The sequence below is a fragment of the Gambusia affinis genome, linkage group LG11 (genome assembly GCF_019740435.1).
Source record: "Gambusia affinis linkage group LG11, SWU_Gaff_1.0, whole genome shotgun sequence".
Taxonomy (NCBI): Eukaryota; Metazoa; Chordata; class Actinopteri; order Cyprinodontiformes; family Poeciliidae; genus Gambusia; species Gambusia affinis.
In genome coordinates, this window is record NC_057878.1 from 4,962,534 (window position 1) to 4,985,599 (window position 23,066).

General features: G+C 39.7%; 1 protein-coding gene across 3 annotated transcripts; it reads left to right on the forward strand.

Moving 5' to 3' along the window:
• Positions 1 to 240: 240 nt before the first annotated feature.
• mphosph8 (M-phase phosphoprotein 8) lies at positions 241 to 22,680 on the forward strand. 3 transcript variants are annotated; one of them, XM_044131831.1, is made up of 15 exons: positions 260 to 366; positions 531 to 827; positions 2,818 to 2,979; positions 3,063 to 4,073; positions 4,178 to 4,274; positions 5,494 to 5,742; positions 5,839 to 5,961; positions 6,376 to 6,464; positions 15,328 to 15,468; positions 15,567 to 15,653; positions 16,202 to 16,356; positions 16,579 to 16,730; positions 17,556 to 17,680; positions 18,467 to 18,550; positions 21,765 to 22,680. In XM_044131831.1, the coding sequence occupies exons 2-15, from the start codon at positions 726 to 728 to the stop codon at positions 21,804 to 21,806; spliced, it is 2,619 nt and encodes an 872-aa protein (XP_043987766.1). In that variant the 5' UTR covers positions 260 to 366; positions 531 to 725; the 3' UTR covers positions 21,807 to 22,680. The 3 variants fall into 3 exon arrangements, with proteins under 3 accessions (XP_043987765.1, XP_043987764.1, XP_043987766.1); XM_044131830.1 differs by lacking the exons at positions 15,328 to 15,468; positions 15,567 to 15,653; positions 16,202 to 16,356; ... (2 more) ...; positions 18,467 to 18,550; positions 21,765 to 22,680 and adding exons at positions 8,844 to 11,148; positions 11,752 to 14,913 and having other exon boundaries at positions 241 to 366; positions 519 to 827; XM_044131829.1 differs by lacking the exons at positions 15,328 to 15,468; positions 15,567 to 15,653; positions 16,202 to 16,356; ... (2 more) ...; positions 18,467 to 18,550; positions 21,765 to 22,680 and adding exons at positions 8,844 to 11,148; positions 11,752 to 14,913 and having other exon boundaries at positions 241 to 366.
• The last annotated feature ends 386 nt before the right edge of the window (positions 22,681 to 23,066 follow it).

A 23,066-nucleotide genomic window follows, 5' to 3' on the forward strand; every position in this document is an offset into this window, starting at 1 on the left:
TAAACTTAATAATTACGCTTTCTTTCACAATACTTTGAAATACATGGCAATGTATAATACTGTCAACTTTGAGAAGGCCGGAACTGATGGTAAAATGAAGATTTATTGAAGCCGTCCTTGTTTATCTTCTCCAGTAGCTCTGTGGTTCCGTTACTATAGATGCGTCATATTACTTACGTTATACCAAAATAAAAGCACCGAACTTTTAACGGCGGTTACAAGAAACAAAGTAACATTCAGTTGGCCTTTACAACTGTAGAAACTATAGTGTAATTATAATAACTTATGAGCTACACTTGATGTTAAATGTTTTAAATCTGCTCAAAAATCTGAAACGTTGAGACAACGAGTAGATCACTATGAAAGGTATAACTTACATTACGTTTTTAATGTAACATCTAAGCATGTTTGATACAAAAACAGTGTTTTCTCAGTTTCTGTTAAAATAATAAGGAAAAATCGCTAAGATATTAACAGCTACTAGGAACTTTCTCATAGCAGCTACATACAGTATCCAGTCTTTCCTACAGGAGGTGGGGTGACTTGAACGCCTCACCGTGAGCAGGAGGCGGTTGATTGTCTGCGCTCAGTCCAAGCTGAACAGCACAACCGGAGCGGACTGTGCCGCGAAGGTGCGCCACCGTCCTACCTCTGTCAGCACGGCGGCCTGAACCACCGGTCTGAAATAGCGCTGTTCTGGATAAAAAGCTTTCAACCCAGCAGTCATGGCGGCTGAGGCCGAGAAGGTAGAACCGGCTGAAAGCGAACAAGACGAAGAAGAAGATGTATACGAAGTGGAAAGGATTATTGACATGCGGGTGGAAGAGGTAAAGCTAACGGCTAACTAGCTTCCCGGCTAGCGGGCAAACATGGCTGGAATTTTTTTTCTTTCCCACTTTGACGACGCAATGCCCTCGTGAGAATAAACCCATTTGCCAAACTGCACTTCACGTAATTTTCGATGCAATTAATAGTGTCTAAGTCACTCTAACGTATGCTAGTAGTGCATTTCTACTATGACTCGCTGCTGCTCCAGTACGTCGCACCGATTCCCTGCACAACTTCTCCCATGATGTCCGCTTGCTTCTCCCCTGCTGAGGCCAAGGACAGGCAAATGTTTTCATCATGGCTGTTGCTGCACAGCTGCAACTCAAAATCCTTTTAAAAAAAAAGAAGAAGAAAGACACGTATAATAACCCCAATCACCGTGCAGAAAATGCACTGGTGTAACTGGTTCTCAGCAAACCTTAATGGTTACTGAAGTCTGTCCATGCGAGTGTACTAAAGCCAGCTAGCATGTTAACATTTTAGCAGAAACTATTGCTTAAGCTGGTCTTTCCTAAACTGAGCGCGGTATATACCTTGTAATGCAGATTTACTCAATAAACAGGATTGCTGCGAGGAGCGACGAAATACAGTCGATGCTTTTGGAGCAATAGCGTTGAAAACTAGCTTTTCGTTTGAGAGTTTAATAAACGAATCTTTTCCAAATGTGCATTTGTCACATTTACCGTTTCAGTGGCTAAACTGGTCAAATGGTTAAGTGCGTGTGGTTGTAAAGTTGTGAATGATGCTTCCTCGGAGGTTTGGTCAGGCTACATTACCAAACAAAACAATCACCTAATGGGTCGTAACCGAGAGTGAAATCTATACCCAGAAAAGCATATTCAAGGCAATCATTCAACTCACACCGGTCTTTGCAAAGTCTTGCTTTATGACAAAAAGAATTCCACAGTTAAGAAACATTTACGTAATTTAGATAATTTAGTCGTTATAAACTGCTTAAAACTTGATCATTTTAAATAGAACTGCACTATATCTTACAGCTGCACCCCTTATCACTTGAGGTCTGAACTGCTGATTCCGATTGTTGACCAATTTTATTTATTTATTTTTATGTCGTTGTTATTTTTGCCTAAAGCCTATTAAATTGAGGGGGGAAAATGTATAACAGGTAGCAGGTCTCCATCCAGTAGAAAATATAGGAATTACAAGAGTATCCCAATTTATGTAGTATATCGCCATGACAACCTCTGAAGGAAAAAGCCCAAAGAGAAGATGCATTAATGTCTTACATTTAATGAATTAATTTTTTAAGTGAATTCAAGGTGTGTCAAAGTACACGCTGTCCATTGATGCATTTATGTAAGAAAAAAAGGTGGGAGTTCTTAATTTTGATGCATTTAACTAAATGGGGATTTTTTTCCCCCCAGTATTTGATCAGTCTGTTATTGGTCAAAGCCAAACAATGGAAACTAATTAACGGGTTCCTGTATCCATGCTTTACATGTAGGATTTTCTTTTCTTTTTTTTTTCTTTTTACAATACAAATAGTCAAAAAAAGGCTAATTTGTGTCAAAATCTAAAGTACAACCAAGTGAAATTGATGCAGCGTTGCCCAAAACGCGTATCACAATTTCACTATATGAAAACACATGACTTTGCATTTATGTCTGAGAAATTTTTTATTTTTTTTCTATTAAAATTTTTAGTCATTCATGCAAATTTGCCCAGTTGGTTGAAGTGTAATAGACTTTCAGTTCTTGCGTGCCGTCAGCCTCGCACTGTCTGAGCTCAAAAATAATGTTTTGATCAAAAACAAATCACTGTGTCGGATCACAGTCTTCATCGTAGTACCAACGTGTGCAGCACTCCAACTGCAAAGGAGCGTTGGGATGGAAGGCTGTAAATTTTCAGGCAGCATATAGAAAACCTCCTGCTGGTTATTATATTTAACCACCAGGGATCCTGAAGCTCAGCACCCCTGCTGACATGAAGAGTGATATTTGATCTAATGGCTCCTCTGCTTGTTGTCAGGGCGAAGTGCTTTACAGGGTCCGCTGGAAGAATTACTGCTCTGACGACGACACCTGGGAACCCGAAGCCCATTTAGAGGACTGCCATGAAGTCCTGCTGGCGTTTAAGAGGCACCAGGCCGAGCTGAAGGCCAAGAAAGAGGCCGAGTCCAAGAAACCTGTGGTAAGACTCAAAGATGGCAGGTTAATGTACATTTCTTAAAAAAGGATTAAAAAAAAAATTTGATGATGTCCTTTTGTGTTCAGCAAAAGCTTTTGCCCGTAAAGAGCGACGTGTTCGACGCCAACTCGGAGAGCGACAGTGACAAAGATCGCCCGACGGAGGCCCCCGTCAAAAAGAAGAAGAAGAAGAAAAGGATCCGGGAGGAAGAAGAGGAGGATCCCCCTCCGAAGAAGAAGAAAAAGAAGGACAAACGCAGAGACGAGCCGAAGCCGCTCCCTGCGCCGGAAACGGACGACGAAGAGGAAGAGGCCCCTCCGACTCCGCCCTTTCCCCCAAAGGAGGCGAAGGTCGAACCCAAAAAGCGCTACGCCGACTCTGACGAGGAGGAGGACGGAGCGCTGTCTTCCAAAAAGCAAAAGAAGGAGAAGGGAAAGGACGGAGGGAAGCATAAGAAAATCAAGACGGAGGATGGGAAGAAGAAGAAGGTGAAAAAAGAGTGGAAAGTGGAGAGCTCTGACGACGAGGCCGCCGCTCCGGTGGAGGAGGATCTGAGCGACGGGCCGTCCGAGTCGCAGGTGGAGGACTCGGGCTCGGCGGAGGCCGTCGCCAAGCCGGCGGAGAAGCTCAATCTGGAAGATAAGATCAAGCAAAAGAAGGGCAAGTGGGAGGTGAAGCTGCAGGGCATCAAGGACCTCATTAGCGAGAAAAAGAGCAAGAAACCAGACGGCGGCCTCCAAAAACCCAAGAGTCAGAGTTCGAAAAGCAAGGAGGACGGCGCTCTGCAGTCAGACTCCAGCGACAACTCCAGCCTGCACAAAAAGGCCAAGAGCAAAGGAAGTGACGGCGCGCCCGCCGCGCCACAGAAAGCCCTTTCTTCCTCTACATCCTCTTCTTCATCCTCTTCCTCCTCCACCACCGTGGCTGCCAGTAAGGTCAAAGAGGACGAGGCGACTAAAGAGGAGGCGCTGGGACAGAAAGACGCCAGCGGCTCCACGAATCTCTTCGAAAAGTTCCTGTTGAACTGCGAGGCCAAGGACCGGGCCCCCCGCAGGCCGCCGCCAGTCACAGAGAAAAGCAGCAGCAAACCCACAAAGGTACAGACCTCCACCGTCCTTCATGTTCAGAACAGACGTTGTGATGCTCGTCAGAGACTCATTTATTGCGTTTTTTTTTCTCTCTCTCTGTCTGTCGATATAAGTTGATCGGAAAGATCGAGAAGATCCCCAAGCCGACCAAAGAGTCTCCGTCTCAGAAAGCAGAGCTGGAGAGGACCGAGCGGACGAAGCCGTCAGACGGTAAAGCTGCAGCACACACACATCAAAAAGCTGTTGTAAAACGTTGGGCATGACCAGCGCAATGCTTTGAAAAGTTGGAAATAAGGATGGTCAAACTTCAGAGGCTTGTACAGAAAGTTAGAGTTAGAGGGTTAGCATGAAAAGTTTCTTTTAGCTTTTCTACCAAACAGATTATTTTATTTTTATCTGTGGGGTTCTTTCTTTGTAGAATGATCTGCTGAATCAGATTTTTTTTTTCCTCTAAAAGATCTTAATGCACACGTCAAAAATGTTTCTTAATGGAGGTAAAAGCTTAAAAAAACCAAACAAAAGCAGAACTGGAGTAGGAGGATTTTTCACCCTCCTACATCTTTCTTTTTAAATTATTAAACAAAAACCAAACAAACAATGAAGCTACAGACTTATGGTCGACATGTTTCTGTACAGGTAGTTGTGTTAGCTTTTCATTTTGTAATATTTAAGTCAATCGGATAAAAAAAAATTGCATTTAACAAATCTGGAATATTAGAAATATATTAAAAGATGCAAATAAACAACATAAAAAAAAAAGACAAAATAAACATTTTATTGTCTAAGATGCTGTAACTTGGCATTCTTTTTTTAATTTATAGGGGCAAGAACTGCCATTTAAAATTAAGTGTTTTTAACTTAATAGCTATTTATATTCATAATAAATGTTTGGTTTAATTAGTCCTCTGAATATGATTTTTCTTTTCTTTTTTTAGCAAGTGGCATTTTTTTTGGGAGGGGGGTTTCTGTGCACTAACAATTAATCAGTTGCTACGTCTATTAATCGTCAACTAATTTAATCGCCCACTAAATTAGTTGACAATTATTTCAATAATTGATTGATCCAATTAATCGCTTCAGCTCTAAAGAATGTGAATTATTCAGTTGGGGGTTCCTCTTGCACAACTGGAATCCGACCTCTCATTTTGGGTTTTACGGCCAGATTTGAATTGTGATTTTGAGGCTTCTCCACCTACGATAAACACCTGTTGATACCAGATCCGTACTGAACTAAACCCACATAAGAGACGAAACGGGATGGATTCGCCTAAAATCGACAGTAAGAACCCGAGAACCCAACAGGATTACAATCCTAAACACACGTGGGAATGTTTGTGGAAACTACTGAAGCAGCCGATACCTTTACCTTGAAAGGAAACTCATTTCGTATCTCTGACCCGTGATGTTCTCCTGTCTTCACCCCCTGCAGCCCCCAGAGCCAGCCAGAGTCACGGTTTCAGCCTGGACAGCGACGAACGGGAAGAGGAGTCCACGGGGAAACCGCGGCCAGCAGACGACTCCAGAGAGCGAAAGGAGAGGGCAGACGAGGCCCAGCGTCCATCTTGGGAGAGGAGGAGTTCAGCCGACGACAGGAGGAAGAGGAGAGACGACAGCGAGCCCAGACTCTTCATTTCATGTGACGAGAACCAGGAACCACCAGAGGGCAACGATAAATCTGGTAAGCCTGGTTTGTTTGGGCTCAGATCCCACATCCCCTACCTCAACAGTTGAAGCTGCTTGGATGCTGATGGTCTTTCTGTTCTGTGTTGTACAGAGAGGGGTCAAGCCACTCTGAGCCTGGGAATGGATCTCAACCTGGACTGGATGACGCTAGATAACTTTCAGAAGCATTTGAATGGAGAGGATGAGATCTTGTCAGGTCCACCGTTATCACCCAGTGAGTGTTTTCCTTTACAAACAGCACGTCTGTTCTGTTGACTGAATAAATCAGCTTAAGTCTCTTAAGGAGGAAGTTTTGATAGAAGTATAAGATTATTGGGATTTTTGGCTTCCAGCTAACTTGGGATTATAATTAATCATCAGATTTTCTTTATATGTAGTAGTGAAGGATGGAGGAGTAGGTCTGATTTTTTGTTGTTGTTTGTTTTTTTACCTCACTAGAAAACTCTACTAACTGTCGAGGTTGTGTATTTCTACCATACTTTTCAAAAGTACTGTAAATGTGTTTTTTTGTTTTTTTTTTATAAAATTCACACTACACACACCAACATCCATCTGTTTAGGAGTTTGAGTAACAGACCAGCAGTAGGAACAGGATAAACGCTGTTCTGCTCTGCCTCGTGTCTGACAGGTGAGCTGCGAGACGCTGTGAAAAGCGGAGATTACATGGCTGTTAAATTAGCACTCAATTCCAAAGAGGACTACAATCTGGAACAAGAGGTATTCATTTGGTGCTTGTATGCATATTATTTTCATGCTGAGCTTAATTCTGTATTTAGATTTGTTCGTTTTGTGGCTCCCAACATTTCAAATCAGAATCACATTTACCAGCTTGCACCTTGGTTGCCCTGTGTGAATGTGTGAGAATTAAAGTCATGTTTCGTACACTGTTAAAGATAAACACGTATGCCTGCTGGAAATGACTTAACAAGCCATTAAAAATATTCAGAGGAAATATTACCCCAAATAGTGCGCCAATGGCACGGTTAGTAATGCGAATAGTGAGGTGGTTTGTTAAAATGGTGGTCCGGTTCTGTGTGAGCAAAGTATTTTTCATACAGTATTTATAGAAAGTATTCACCTCTTTGGATGTTTCAAACTTTTATTGCTTTAAAAAAAAAAAAAATCGATCATGATCAACAAAGTTTGGCTTTTTTTTTTTTTTTTTGGAAAAATTACCAAACAAATCCTTTAGTCAAATTGAAAAGGGATTTCTACAAAATACTGACAATTAAATACAAACATTTCATGTAAAATAAGTGAATATTCACTCTTCAATTCAATGTTTAGTTTATGTATTTTTGGACAGTTTTCACTTTGACAAGTTGTATCTTTTTTTTTTGTAAAAACAGATGTCATAAAAGCAACATTTTGTGGATGACTGATTAGTAAAATCAATAAAAAGGATAAAATATCCAATGAGGTGAATACTTTTTATAGGTTCTTTTAGTCAGGGATTTTTACTTTTACGTTATGAATTGAGTCCTGTATGGGGAGAATCAGTTTACTCTGGTCACTTTCTGCCACATGGGTGTTTGCTTCTCATTATATTCTAAGCAGCATGTTAGCTAGCACCAAAATGACCTGTAGTTGTTAGGAGAGAGTAAGTTTTTCAAACTGCATCTGAAGATCAACCACCAGACCTGATTTCTTCACACCTCCTAAAAAAGAAACATCCTGTCAAGATATTTGCTTCATCTTCAAAGGAACTTTGCCTCCGCTACAGAATCAGGTAGGACAATATTTTATGTCTTTTAACTTGTATTTATTCTCTGGTAAGGTTGTAAGATTGTCCGTATTGTAAAATGTAATTACTTTACTGGATTGCAATGTAGGATTGCATGTTCTTTAGCACAATCAGCCAAGATTTTCTGTTTTTATTGAACATATAATTTAAACCTGAATTGGCTTAGTATTTAAGAAGTTTATATTTTTAATCTAGCACCCTGTTTTCATTGCCAGCTATTGTTAGGAACTAGCTTACACAGTCGAGTGTAATACAAAAAAATTTATATTTTTCCATTTCTCAGTTATCAAGTTGTTTTATAAAGCTGTTTTAAGGAGACTGAAGGTTTTCTACTTCATTAATATTTAATGGGCATTTATTTAAAATTATTCACCATGTTTTTGTTTATTGCAGTGCATTAAAAATGTTTGTTCCGTGACTCATTTAGTCTTATGTTAATCATATCATGGCTGTAGAGCTGTAAAATGTATGGAAAAGGTACAAATTTGAGACGAGTGTTGCCTTTCTCTGCAGAGAACAAGCAAGTGGAAGACAACACACTAAGTACCTGGACAGGAAGATCCATTTTCAAGCAGGTACATACTGTAAATATGATTTCAAAACATGTCATATTGTCTTCATTAACTTTTTTTTTTATTTGGATTTTACTTAAGTAAGAGTATTTAAAAAAGGAAAAACCTAGCTACAATATGAGCATAACTGTGACTGGCAGGACACTCCTAAAGTTTACCTATTGTTTGTAACCCTGAAGAGCCAGTTCATGCACTGTTAGCTGCTATGGCCACATCAGTGACACACTTTGTTAAATTACCAGTTTATTCTGTAACACTGGTATTCAAACTTAAATTGTTTTTTTTTTAGTCATATATAATGCATGCAGATTTAGCATGAGTGCACATTTTTGTTCACTTCATGTAGCATTTCATCTGACACCCCCATCCTGACTTGCTTAGACATTTATGTTAAAGCTCTGCTTGATCCAATAAAGCCATTAAATGTTCTTAAATGGGTCACATGTGGTTTTTGTACTAAAGATTCAGGTTGTTGGTGCAGATGTTGGGTTAAAAAGCGATCACTTTGAGCTCTGTTTGAATGAGCCTGAGTCCTAATGGGGCATTGCCAAGGTGCAAGTGTTAAAAGACAAAAGGAGCATCAGAAGATGGGCAGCAGAATTGCAAAATTAATATCAGAACTAACAAAGTCACCATCATATTTGCCAAAATTCAGTAAACCCGCCAGCCTCTACCCCTTCCCCTTAATTAGTTACATCTAAAACATATATTTTTCATTCAATTCAAATATTTGTGGGATCTGATTTGGCAAAAAGTCTTACATTTACTCTTTTTTTGCAGGCAAGTACTATTGATGAGAAGAGATCATATGAAGGAGAGAGGAACTTGATTGAAGCTAAAAGAAATAAAGAGGCAGCAGCAAAGGAGAATATCCCACAAGATATGGATGGTCCGCAGAGTGACAGTAGAATTTCAAGCTTCCAAACTAGCACAAACGCTGAAAAATTAATAGCAAAGAAACATAAACGTAAACTACGGGGGGAAAGCAATAAAACTCAATCCAAGAATACATTACGTAAAACTTCAGTCACACAGAAAAGTCAAGGAGAGGAACAGAAGATCTCAGATGACACAAACGGTACATTATCAACCCAAATGACTCTGAACACTGTTAATTTAGATTTAACCAAAAATGCAGACAAGAGGTTAAAGCAGGTAAAGGAGGGAACTGGACAAAAGCACAAAGCAAGCAAAAGTAAAGCTGCCGAAGAAGGGAAAGACTCCAATGAGCACACAGACGGTGCATTGTTGGAAAACGTTGATGGTTTGGATCAAGCACTTACAAAGTCTGACGGAGAAGAGACGGTTAAAACACGATGGCTTCGGAGGAGAAAAACAAACGAGATCATGATACCGACGCGATCAAGTCTAAGGACCCGCAAGCAAGTGGTTGAAACAAAACCCATCATTGTGGTTAAAGAAAAAAAGGAAACTTACAAGAAACACTTGTGCGTGTTTTGCGAAAGTTATTTTACTCAAATCGCAAGGCACTTGGAACGTAAGCACGCAGAAGAACCAGATGTTGCCCATGCCATGCACTTTCCTAAAGGTTCCAAAGTAAGACAGACCATGCTGGACCAGATTCGCCATAAAGGAATTTACGAGAATTGTGACATTTCTAATAGTGGCGAGGGAGAAATTGTGACTAAGAAGCAGCTGAAGAAACCAGCCGTGTCTGTGCGTGACTTCTTGCCCTGCCAGCACTGTCTTGCATTTTATCGCAAAACTGATTTATGGAGGCATGAGCGAACATGTAAGATTAGAAAGGGAGAGCAGAGATCTTCCGAAAAGACAAACCGATCCAGCAGTTGCAATTCTGTCTCCGATCTACTTCCAATGTCGGAGTTTTTAACTGGAAGCTGCAAAGAAATCATTCAAATCATGCATCAAGATGACATTTCAAGACATATCCAGTTGGACCCACTTATTTGTAAATACGGCAATACCTTGTCTGTCAAGTATGATCATGATAAGTCTCAGTTTGCCTACATTGCACAAAAGATGAGGGAGTTGGGTAGGTTTGTTCTTGCTGTGAGTGAGCTGGACAAGACTGTGAAGTACCTTCACGAAATATGTCTACCATCTAAGTTTGAATTAGCTGTTGAGGGGGTCAAAAAAGTTAGTGGCTTCGACCCAACGTCTAGTAAGTTTAAAACTATTTCCCTGGTTTCAAAGATTGGCTACTCTCTAAAGCGTGCAGCAGAGATAGCATTTGGAGAAAGTCGCATGACGGAGGACAGTGAAACGGAGGGCGAATTGAAAAAATTCATCGAACTACTTGACACGAAATGGGCCTACTGTTTTTCTCGTGAAGCACTTGCCTGTTCTTTAAAGCAAGAAACCAAAAACGTGGATGTCGACAAGACAACTGTGACTGAAGATTTGATAAAACTCCACAGATTTATTACAGGAGAAGAGGAAGAAGCAAGGAAGGACTTAAAAGACAATGCCAGCATGTCGACATGGAAGAAGCTAGGTGAAGCCACATTGGCAAACGTGTGTCTTTTTAACAGGGGAAGATTGGGAAATATTGGAAGGCTTCTTCTGAAAACGTACTCTCAGAGGACGCGTGGAGGCACATGTATTCTCTCTGCGGATCAAGTCAAAAAAAGCACAAAGCTGGAGCTGGAACTTCGTTCCAGTTTTACAAGACTGGAACTTGAAGGCCAGTATGGACGAAACATGCTGGTTCTGTTAACAGACAGGATGGTTTCATCAATTGACTTGCTTGTTGAGAACAGAGAGCAAGCAGGCGTCTCCAAAACTAACCCGTACCTTTTTGCAAGGACGGAAGGGCCCTCTTTCATAAGAGGATTGGATTGTTTTCGAAGAGCTGCAGTTGAGTGTGGCGTTAAAAATTCAGAAGCACTTCTGTCCTCATCTGGAAGAGAGCAAATTTCCACCTGCTGGCAGCTGATGAGCCTCAGTCAACAAGAACTGGACAAAGTAGCAAAAATGTTGGGAAAGAGCAGCCAAGAATGTTACAGCCTTTCTCAAAATGCAACACTACTGGAGGAAATCAGCAAAGAACTGCTGAAAATGGATAGAACAATGCCAACAAGTCAGCCAAGCACTACAAAAGATGGTACGTATGATTTGTTCCCTCTCTCTTTTGGTTGTACGTTAATCTATTTTGCTATAATTTCTACTTTTCTACCATGGTGACAAAAAGAGTTTCTTCAGTTTATATTAAGTTACGACAACACTTAAGTTTGATTTAAAACAAGAGGCTCATGTTTACAATATTAGGTTCCTACAAAAACCGACTATTTGTAATAGCTGAACCACCCCTGTACAATCTCTCAAACACACACACACACACACACACCAGTCACCAGCTTCTTACCTTTGGGGGAAAATGCTGTGACTTTTTTCTGCATTAGGGTCCAAAAGGTGGCACCCTGAAGAATGACAAAAGTCATTACATTTTGTGTTCAGCCCTGAAAAGAGAGGTGACTTATAATAGTAGAACAACCTATATTCAATTCACGTTTGTCAGGTAAATAAGTTTTCAAAAAGGAGAACGTTGAACTTTTAAGTTGTTTGCGCACATTTTGAACCTTTTGTCAGTAGGCTTGTAAGGTAAAACAGTTGAATACATGCAAGGTTTCCAATTGTTTTTACTTTCTCTTTAAAAAAAAAAAATAAATAAAAAAAATTATAATTCCTTATACTCTTATTTTTTTAGGAACCCGACCAAAGCAGCTTTTAAAAAGAAGACCCTGGAGTGAGAAGGAACAGATGGCTGTCAAACGCTACTTGAATGAATTCATCACGAGGATGAAGGTTCCAGGCAAAAAAGCATGCAATGCCTGCATAGCTGCTGAGCCAGATCTTGGAGGAAGGTCCTGGACGGACATTAAAAACTATGTCCACAACACATTGCAAACAATGCGTAGGAGAAATAACCAGCTGAGGTCTGATGGCAATAAGGACGTTTTGAATACAAAGAGCTCCAAAACTCCAGAGCAAACCGTAAACTCCGATATGGAGGAGACAAGTGTTTGTACAATGACAACCGTGAATCCAGATCACTTGCAAGAAAGTAGCTTGAACTGTTGTATGACAATGCCACCTGCGGCAAACATAAGGGAACCATCACCATTCTCCCAGGATATTAACGCTAGTTATACGCCATTTTGCTCTTCTAATACAAATATGATCCACACAAGTCAGCCATTGATTTCAAACTTCACACCACTAAGCGCCACAGATACTCAAGTGGTTCCTACGTTTACCCCACACCACACTACAAATACCTTAATGTCTTCTGTATACGCATCAGAGAACAACCACAGCCTGTCCATGTCGTCTTTTTATGGGCAGAATACTACAGGTATGTTGCAGTCATCTGTGTATACCCCACTGGAAACTACAAATTCTCCACTGATTCCTTCCTATACGCATTTTAATACCCCATGTACTTCAATGGTTCCTACATATACACAGTTGAATACTCTAAGTGCACCAATGATTTCTGCGTTCTCCACGCTAAATGACAGAAGTAGGCCTGTCATTTCTTCGTTCTCTCCTCTTGACCATTCAAGTACCCCGCCCTACCACACCAGCCCTACCAGGGTCCACACGACTGCGCAGGTTGTTCCTTCAATCCATGAACATGCCTTCTCTGAAAGTGCACCGGTGGTACAGGAAAGCGCACCGGTGTCTTCTGTGAAAAAACGAGCCCCTCCGGGCGTGAAGCCTCAAAAAAGAAACAAACGTTTATGGAGCGAGGAGGAACAGGCAGCAGTGAGGCGGCAATTTGGAGACTTTTGTCAGCTGGCGAAGGTGCCGGGGAAAAAGGAATGCGATAAATGTTTAGCTGCCGAACCGGCACTGAACACCAGAACATGGAGGGAAGTGAAATATTTTGTACATAACTCTATACAGTCACTAAAAAGAAGAGGTCATGCAGTTGCTTCCAAACAGGATAGACCACCCGAACCAGAGACTCAGACTTCGAGCAGTGAGTGGGATGGTCCCGTGTATCTCTCCCTGTAAATAATTTGACTAGACTTGCACAAAAACAATGTGAGGACATGAGAGGTCTGTGGCTTTAACCTCAATCTGATTAGAGTGGGGAAGGGGAAAAAAGCTGCATTTGTGTCGTCCACAATGCCTGTTTGCCGTGATCTCACTTGTTTCATGTTTATTCTTGCATTTTCAGACAGTCCTGACATTCTACCAGCTATGTTTTTATTTTTATGTCCTTATGTTTTCAAAATCCAGTGAAACAATCTTCTTTGTTGCATGAATATCCCCAGATGTGGGAAAGGAAGAATGATTGTTCTATAACCTCACTCGGTTTAAGAAGATTTTTAAATATGACATGCTCAAATGAGACACTACCAGTGTTTTGTTACTCATCTGTAATGCATATCACTTTATACATTGGGGTGCAATGTACATTTTATTGGACAAGGATTTGCAGATCTCTATCAACCACAGAAAGCCAGCAGCTTGAGACATTTTTCACTTTATGTGGTAAATCCTGTGACCGAATATCCAAAGGATCCAACTCTTAAATATATTTGAAGAGTGATTTCTGACTGAGAATTGGCTTGCATGCAAGTCCTTTTTTGTTTCCTGTTGTACTGTTTTTAGTAGCATTTTATGTATTTTATTTAACAGAAACCCTTTTAGAGAGTCCTTGCATTCAAGCCAGCTAATGTGAGAAGTGTACCTTGTTGTGTATCATTACTACATCATGTCTTCAACCAGTAGCCGGTACTGTAGGTAGGTTTTTATCAACTTCCTTGTAATACTATAGCATAGAATTTATCTTGTACACTTTTCACTAAGACATGGACGGTTCTTTACCGGATTTTAAAGAGGATCATGTTATGGATTAGTTGCAATAGTTTTTCTTTGTACCCATTTGTATTACAAAATATTTTGTAACACTAAAAAGCGACTGTTTACAGCATTTTATTATTGTGCTTGATTGACACTATGAGTTACTGGTTGTTTCCCATTAATCTCTACTTGCTAAGATCCAGCTGCCTTACTGTGGTGTATTTTGTTTTAATCCTTCTATCCACCCAAGATCACATCAATTATGCAAATTTTGACCTTGACATTAAGATTTTATTGTTTTGTTTGGGGTGTTTTGGCAGAAAAATGTGTTATTTTAACTATTTTTGGATTGATGTTATCAATGTGCCTGACAGAAAGTGGCTGAAAAGTTTAAATTCCTAATATGTGGAAGTTACAGTATGGTTGAGTATTGAGTCCTATTGCTTGCTTAAAAAAAAAAAAAAAAAAAAAAAAAACAGGAAAGAAGGTGAATTTTGTTGTTGTCAAAGTTCAGTACAAATTTTATTTATTTTCCTTTGTACATTCAACAAGGCATATGCTATTTAGACTGTGTTGTATAGATACTTTTTCAAAGTTAAAAACTTTGTGATGGTCATTTTTGTTCTCGCTAAGTTGAAGAGAGAGAACGTTCTTCTAAGAACTAAGCATTACACGCCTGTTACAGAGACGTTTTTTCTAGCCTTAGTAGCTGCTAGTGAACCTAAGTTGAACCTGTGTTCACGTTCTCATACCAAAGTCATTAGAGTCGCTGTCAGAGGTCTCAGTTTGGCTGAAGGGGTGCTTTGAGGTCAGATACAGTAGCAAAGGATAGTAGGATGTGGAGCTTTATGGTGTGGTAAGAATTTATTTTCTGTTTGTTTTTTTGGTTTTTTTACGTGAATAGCTTTGTGGAAGTTTTTGTTTGTATGCAATGTTGCTGTAAAAAAAAAAAAAACACTTGTTGCTTGTTCATCCTGTTTACTTGTATGGTAGCTTCAGTTAATGTTTGACTGTAAGGAACTTATCACTTCTAATAAAATACATCTGGGCTTGATAAGGTGTTTTGTGAAAAAAAAAAATTCTTCGAAGAGATTTTGTGCCCTAACGTTTGCTTGTGTGTGATATATATGTTGCAACCTGCGTTGGTTCCCGAGGCAGGTCTTTTGATAAGATGGACACACACACAATCGTTCTAATATAGTCTAATATGCCAATTTGAAAAGTCAGAAAATGGATATTGGTGCAATTTGGAGTTGTGTGTTTTAGTTAACTTTAGCAGTTATGGCGCTTCCGTATTTATTCGTCTTAATATTTAAATTGATGTACTTGTGTATCTGGTGCAGTGTAAAAATAGTTTAAAATTGATTTTGATTTTAAGGATGTTTCTCCATTTTACTTTCGTCCGGTACGTACTCCTACTAAATTCTGTGTTTTAAAGCCGTCGCCATTTGTTCCCGTTTGTCCACAGGACGTGAGTGGCATGTCCCTGTGCATGCTGGCTGCAGCGGGGGGGCAGGATGACATCCTCAGGTTGCTAATAAGGAAGGGAGTGAGGGTCAACGCCAGACAGAAGAACGGCACCACGGCGTTGATGCACGCCGCTGAAAAGGTATCCATCACGCAAGCTGGGTCAACAAAAAACCATTTAATTATCTTTGGAATCCTGGACAGACAAAATCTCACAACTTTATCTGTCTTTCCTGGCAGAATTTTTTGACTACTGTTGCTATGCTGCTGGAGGCCGGTTCCTACGTCAATGCTCAAACGCTGGGAGGAGAAACGGCACTGATGAAAGTAAGCAGAGCTGCAGAATATTCCAAATCTCAGTTGTCACAATGTCGTTTTGTGCAAAATGGGCATTTTGTGTACCAAATGACTTTATAATCCCATACAGCTCATATTTTCCTCTTAGAAATTTCTGACTATATTGTCAGAGGATATCGTAGTTCAAATATCAAAAATGTTTGCCTTTTAATTATGAAAGATATGACTTTTTAACATCAGAGCTTCTTGTAAATATGTGAAATGTACAAATGTTATTTGTTGGAGGGGGTATTAGGGCCATTATTTACAAAGTGTATTATATATTCATATAATATTTTAATATATGTTATGGAGTTCTATATATGTTTTAATATGTGTTTTACATTCGGCATAACTTTCAAATAAATGTTCATAGCTTTAATTTAAAAAAATAGCTTTTTTGGTAATATTTTCAGGCAATATTAATGTTAGCAATAACACAATTTATTTAGATTTATTTGACCTTCAGACCACTTGTTCAAATGAATCAGAGGAACCTAATCTCTTCTCTCCACTTTTGAAAAATGTTTCCGTTTCAGGCCTGCAAAAGAGGGAATGCTGACATAGTGCGCCTCCTGCTGGAGTACGGAGCGGACTGCAACATCCTGTCAAAGCACAAGAACAATGCTTTGTATTTCGCCAATTTCAGCAACAACCTGATGGTGTGCGACCTCGTCAAGGACCACATAAACAAGTAAGTGCTACTTTCAGGTTTCATGATCGCTCTTCTTTATTAAAGCTTTGCATTCAGTCTTTACGAAAAATTGACTCTGCGGGAATATTTTGAAAAATGTTAACATTATTGAGTCTTTAAAAAGTCATCCTGCGTTTAGGATGGAGTAATCTGTTTGATACATGTCGCATGCCATTCAACAGTAGAGTAAACCGACTTTTTGTTTATGTTTCTGTCCTTCAGGCTGTCCAGTGTGGCAGAGGAGACCATCCGAGCGTACTTTGAGTCCCGCCTGGTGGTTTTAGAGCGGGTGTTCCCTCTGGCTTGCCACAGGCTTTGTGAGGGACCCGACTTTTCTATGGAGTTTCTCTACAAGGCGCAGCCACAACCAGAAGGTGAAACTCCTTTTTATTTGTTTTATTAAATGGGCAGTGTTATGTAATGTCAACCTTTTTTAGCTTTGTATCATGTTATAGTCTTATTCCCTCAACAAAAACATACTTGACTCTTTTATTCATGTTTGAGAAATGCTTTAATCTCCCGTGACAACCGTTCAACTGTATAAAATGCCCGGTTGGACATAGCTCCGCCTTTGAGGATGAAGCTCCTCCCCCACTCAACTCCTTCAGACTAGTCAACAGGAATTGGTAAATATATGGTGGGACTGTTCACTGCGTTGAGCTCATTATAGCAGCTAAAAAAATGTTAAAGGCTTAATAGGAGTGATGTTCTGATGACTTCCTGAAGCAGGAGTTTCAGCAAGACCAGGAGTTTTTAAAGAGACAGAGGCCCAATTTCAAGCTGTTAAATCAGAAAGTAAAATATCTTTTGAAGTCATATTTGATAGATATGGCATTTTTATAACAACTGAATGTAACATATTTACATTTACATATTTACTTTTTTAAATTCAACACTGAGGGAGACTAAATAAAAAAACATTTTTTTCAAATAAATTCTCTGAAATTTGCATCTGAAAGAAACATTTCAGCCTGTATGAGTATTATTTTACGGCACATTATATATGCGTATCAAAGATGTCGATGTCCGTAGATTCCCAGTGTTACTATGGTTTCTGTTCCGGCTGATATAACAAAATCTGTTTGTAAAACGAAGCTCCTGCCGAGTTTACATGAGTTCAGGCGCTGTCAGTTTGCTTTTGATGTAGACTTCAAATCTTTCTTCTTTTCTATTTTTTTTTTTTTTCCGTTCTACTCCAGGTTCAGGCATTCTGCTCTTCATCTTTCACGCCAACTTCCTGAATGAGATCATAGCCAGGCTCTGCGGGCCCTGCAGTGTTCATGCTGTGGTGCTCAACGACAAGTTCCAGCTGCCTATTTTCCTGGTTGGTGCAGATTCTGCTGTTTTCTTTATAGTGAAACAGATTTTAAATTAAAAAAACAACTGATTGGTTAAAGTGTGAAAACAGCGGGGAACTGGAAAACAAACCTCTTACGGTCTGTGTGATAACTAGAGGTGCCAGACTTTCTTGCACGTGGAAATGATTTTATCTCGAACCACAAAGGTCGTATCTGCAAATTCCTTGTTAACAATAGTCACCCCACTATTGCTAACTTTGTCTCTATAATTAGCAACTTCTCAATAAAAAAAAAGAAAAATCTGTAAATAAAAAAAACCAACATTTTTTTAATCTGTGACTCCAAATGTTTGTCTCACAAAGACACAATTCAATAAATTCACAAAAATGATCCACTTACACGTAACTGGTCAACTTACATCGTTTGTGATTATTTCAAAACGCTCAACTTACACTGCAACATTTAGAGCTCATTCAAAGAAAAGCTTTCACTCTCACTATAGATCTGACCTTTTACACAAGCAGACTGTAATAATTATGTAGAAATAATTAGAATCAGATAAAACGGTAATCAGGATTAAAAATATTTTCTTGATCATCTTTGAGAAATTGTTGAATATATCACAGCTAAATCTATTCAAACTAATTTCATAAGACTAGTTACCTTCTGAAAACATATGCTTCCATATTTGGTCAGTTCATGGAAATATACCAAATGTAATCTTTCTAAGAATTTGCTTCTTTACATACGCTTTTATGCTGTGTAGTAATCATCTTTCCTTTTGTCCTGTTTGTGTCTCTTCAACATTTCAGGATAGTCACTTCATCTACTCCTTCAGCCCGATTCCAGGGATCAACAAACTCTTCATCCGTCTCGCTGAAGCACCAACAGCCAAGGTGACAAATTCACAGCAACACCAGTAAAAACCTCTAAACTCTTACAACGCCGTACCTGCTTTATTGTGCACTCTAGTGAATGTCATTCATCAGAGGCAGAATGAGCCACACATCTAATCCGTCAAATTACAGTAAAATGGTGGATTGATGTTGCTGTTATGGCCAATAACTGATATTTATCTATATGATACATATTTCACTAACCTGTCGGCAGCACACAGCTCTGCTTGTGAAGCCAATTCAAGCATTTAGCCTGGAAAGATAAGTGAAACTTCCTCGGTGTTGACTGAGTGTTTGCATAGTGTAACAAGAGATTTAGTAATATTAGTTATCACCGTCACATGAGCAAACAAATACCAAATACGAGCAACTTCCTCCCTCTTCAGAAACAAACATCATCAAGATGGAAATAAATATCTGTTAATATCGGCTCAGTTTTATTTGTCAGACATGTAAGTAGTAGTCATGTTAAAAAATGACTGCTATCTGCCGGTACCGATAGCATGGATATATCCTGCATCACTTTCCTTAGCAACAGTCATACAGTATTTACATGGCAACCTGCTGTGAGGAAGTGATGGGGTCTGTCTTCATGCGGAGTGTGCAAACTTGGACCTGGACTAGAACTTTGTGTTTTGGTTAGTTGAGACCAGCTTTGTCTCCAGGTGGGTCTGGTGGACAACAAAGGAATATATATGAGAAAAACCATTTGTAAAATCACCGCAATATGGTGGGTGGAGGCAGTTTGCAATGATGTTTCTTTTCCGGTCACCATGGGAACCTTGTTGGAGCACACGGGCGGTTCTTTCTGCAGGATAATGATCCACATCTTATGGCCGAATCAGTACAGACATGGTTAGTTAGGCACAAAACCAACCGTCCTCTGTGGACTCTCCAGTCTGTGTCCATTTTTGTGAGCTGAAGAGAATAGAGTCTCTCTCTTTCTCTCTCTCTGTCTCTCGTCCTCCGTGTGACTTTCCTTGCTCTCTTTCATTTCTCTGCTTACAGATTAAAGTCTTGTTGCCCTCTCTATATGTGTGGGAACCCTACTTCCTGTGTGCTGCAGCCATGGGAAAGCTTCTAGAAGAAGCCGCTACAGTAGTGCTGTCCTTCTGGCTAAAGGAGGTTGCATTAACGGCAAAGAATTTTTGTTGTTGTCGTTTAAAACATCAATTTATCTGAAGAATTTTTAGATATCTGCACCAGAGACGCATCAGCTTTATCTAAATCTTTAGATGACGATGTTTTTCTAAGTTTACGATTGTAAAAGTCACAAGAGCCCGCCCTAAAGCTGGAATCCTGACTGGGGAAGTCAGGATTCCAGCTCAGATTTCAGCATCCACTGGCTTTGCTGGCTCTTTGCCACAACAGCTAGAAAATCCCACCGGTTTTCCGACTTGCAGCGAGACACTCGCATCATGGGCATGACGTCATTTCCTGATCTGAACCCAGACTTCCGAGGCAAACTGAACGCCTCGTTAGATGTTGGAAAAACAGAGGCTGGTTTAAGAATCTGTCTGTATATGTAGCAGAACACAATAACTTTTTGATTTCTTTGAAGAAATCTTTTAATTGGGCCTTCATTATTTTAACCTGGAGCGGTTTCCTGTCTTGAGTTTTGATGTTAGTTTCTGTTGGCTGCCCCCAACGCACAGCTCTCTCTTCTGCCAAAGGTCTTATTGACGAGCCTCGGGAATCATGTGATTTTTTTGTTCTCTGTGTCGTGGCTCAAGCATTAAGAGCTGCAGCTTTAGTTCAAACCTCTGGTGATGCGAAGGCAGCAGAAGACGTGTCAGTCCTGTAAGGCTCTAAAGACAGAATTAGAGAACGGAGCTCAGTCAGAGAGGTAAAAAAAATATATATCTTCAGATGGTGGCAGAGGTTTGCCATTAGACATTTCTACTTGTTTCCATGTTTGTTTCCTCTTTAGAACCGCCAAACATTTAATGTTCTAGATTTAGATGGAAAATTAAATTCAGCTTAGAAGTTTGTTTCTGATGGGAAAATCATCCTATGCATTATCTAACACTTTAAAAATTTAAGCTGTGCAGATTTTTCAGAAGCTGGCTTATTTTCCAACCTTTTTTGTCACAATTCCTTTTGCTTTGTATTCAGTGGTTTTGGCACTGATACTTAAAAAAGTTAGCTGTGCTAACCCTGAGGCACTAATTATCAACACTAGTTCTGCTAAATCGCTATGTGAACACTATTTAGTGCACGCTAATGCTAAAGCGCTATACTTATATGGTATCTTGTGGAAGCTATCGCTAAGGCGCTATGCCAACATGGTATTTAGCAGAAGATAATGCCAAAGCGCTAAACAAACACTGTTCTCAGTCAAAGGTAAAGCGCTATACCAAAGCAGTATTTAGCAGGAGCTAAAGTGATATACCAATATTATTTAGTGGAAGCTAACACTAAAGTGCTATTACCAACACGATATTTACCCAAATCTAACGCTAACATGCTAAACCAATACAGTATTTAGCTGAAGCTAATGCTAAAGCACTATTACAAACTCACTATTTGGGGGAAGCTACAACCGTTGAGCACCAATTTTATCTATGCATGTTCTGTATCGCCCTTACATATTGTATTCATGAGTATATCTTGATCTCTACTGTCGATTTTATTTTTATTTTACTCCTGTATGTTGTTTTTAAATCGGCATGCGGTCTCGCTCTATTTCTGGGGAAGCAGTGAGAGACCATGAGGAAACTGCCACCTACACATTCTTCCTCCCCTTCAAAATAAGAGCATGAATATAAACGTTGGTAACCAAAACGTCTACACGGATGTCAATCTTTATTCAACTGAAAGTTTACAAGACAGCCGAGTAAATTATTGCTCTAGAATCTATCTGGAAAAATTTAATTTAGGGGAAGATAAACGTGCTAAAGGTTTTTGAAAGTTAGCAAAATTGCTAGACAAAAAAGGGGAGCTCTGCTATATGCGGAAGTGTCCCCAACCTTGTTCATATTTTAATTACTGCTCCGACCATAGATGTGGGCAAGACTGGGTCATGATTTGTAGCCTCACTTGAATGGCATGGTCTCTTTTCTTACCCATTTGACTAAGTGAAAATGGCCTCTGGGCCATGTCGTATTATAAGTGTGACATTTAAAACTACGAGAAAACCTCAAAGTTAGGAAGTTCTTGATGTTATAGACACAGGAGGCTGACCGTATGTGGGGAACTGTTCTCCTTTCCTCAGGTGAAGCTCCTCATCGGAGCGTACAGAGTCCAGCTGCAGTGACGGCCGCATCAGAGCCTTTTCTCACTGCGCCGCTCGCTGTGGATCTAAGTGACGGCGTCTGCAGAGGTTCATCCTTCGCCGATCTGCGCAGCCTCTGGGCGGAGGGAGGCGGTCGGACGCTCCGTTTCTTTCCTGCCAGAAGAACTCCCAAAGACTGAAATCCCTCGTGTGTCGTGCCTTTTCCTGGGTTCCGCCTGCTGACTGGGTGGATAGTGTCGACACTCGTCGATCCTCAGTCTAGCTCATGCATTTATGTGTGGTGTCTCTCTTGCATTCTGAGAATTTTTTTTTTCCTTTTTTTTTACCCCTCTCCCATCACTTCCTTAGCCCAATTTTGACCATTTTAATTACGAAAGTAAAGTCGGTCTGGGTTTCCAAACCATTGTCAAACACGGCAGCAACAATTGGTTTCGCTAAATCAGCACATCACTACACATTTCCACTGGAGTCACAGGAGACGGAGCAGACGCTCAGAGACTTGTTTCCTCCATTTTGGCCCACTGTCATGTTCACCACCAGAGGGGAGGTTCTTTTAAAATGAGATGTTTTAGCCTTCCGTGCATAATTTTTTTTGTGGGGGTTATTTTCTATATGTATATATATATATATATATATTCCAGTTTGTACATATTCACATGCAATATATAAATATAAAAGCGAAAAATATACAGTTATAAAGTGTCATGTGATGACTGCTAATGTTTCACGGCTTAAGTTATTTGTGCTGTAAAAAGCTGTTTTAAGGCCTAACATTTCTCAGACCGACTTTCTTTATTTTTCTTGTAGCTACGAGAAAAGCTTTGGTGGTCACTGCAGGATTTAGATACTTTTTACACAGACTGTACATGACTGCCAATTAAAACATGCTTCTCAACCTCGGCTTCCTGATTTTTTTCTGAGGTTGAAAAGTCAAAAATGCACTAAAAGAAAGGTGGACATTTCTAAGTCTCCGAAGTCAAGAATGCGTGACATTTTAAAGTTTTCCAAGCCTCAGAAGTAAAAAACAAAAACAAAAAAAACAGGTAAAACTTCTGAAATTTGTACATTTTTCTAGAAAATTCCTGATTAATTTCAAAACTTGAGTTTTTTTTTCTCACAAATATATTACTTTTGTTTATGGGAAATGTCTTGTTGTTTTGTTTTGTTTTTTCTAGAATATTTCTGAGATTAATCTCAAAATGTCTTGTTTTAAAGATGTATATTCTCAAATGGAATATGTTCGTACTCAAACTTTTTCTTTTATTTGTACCTTTTTTTTCT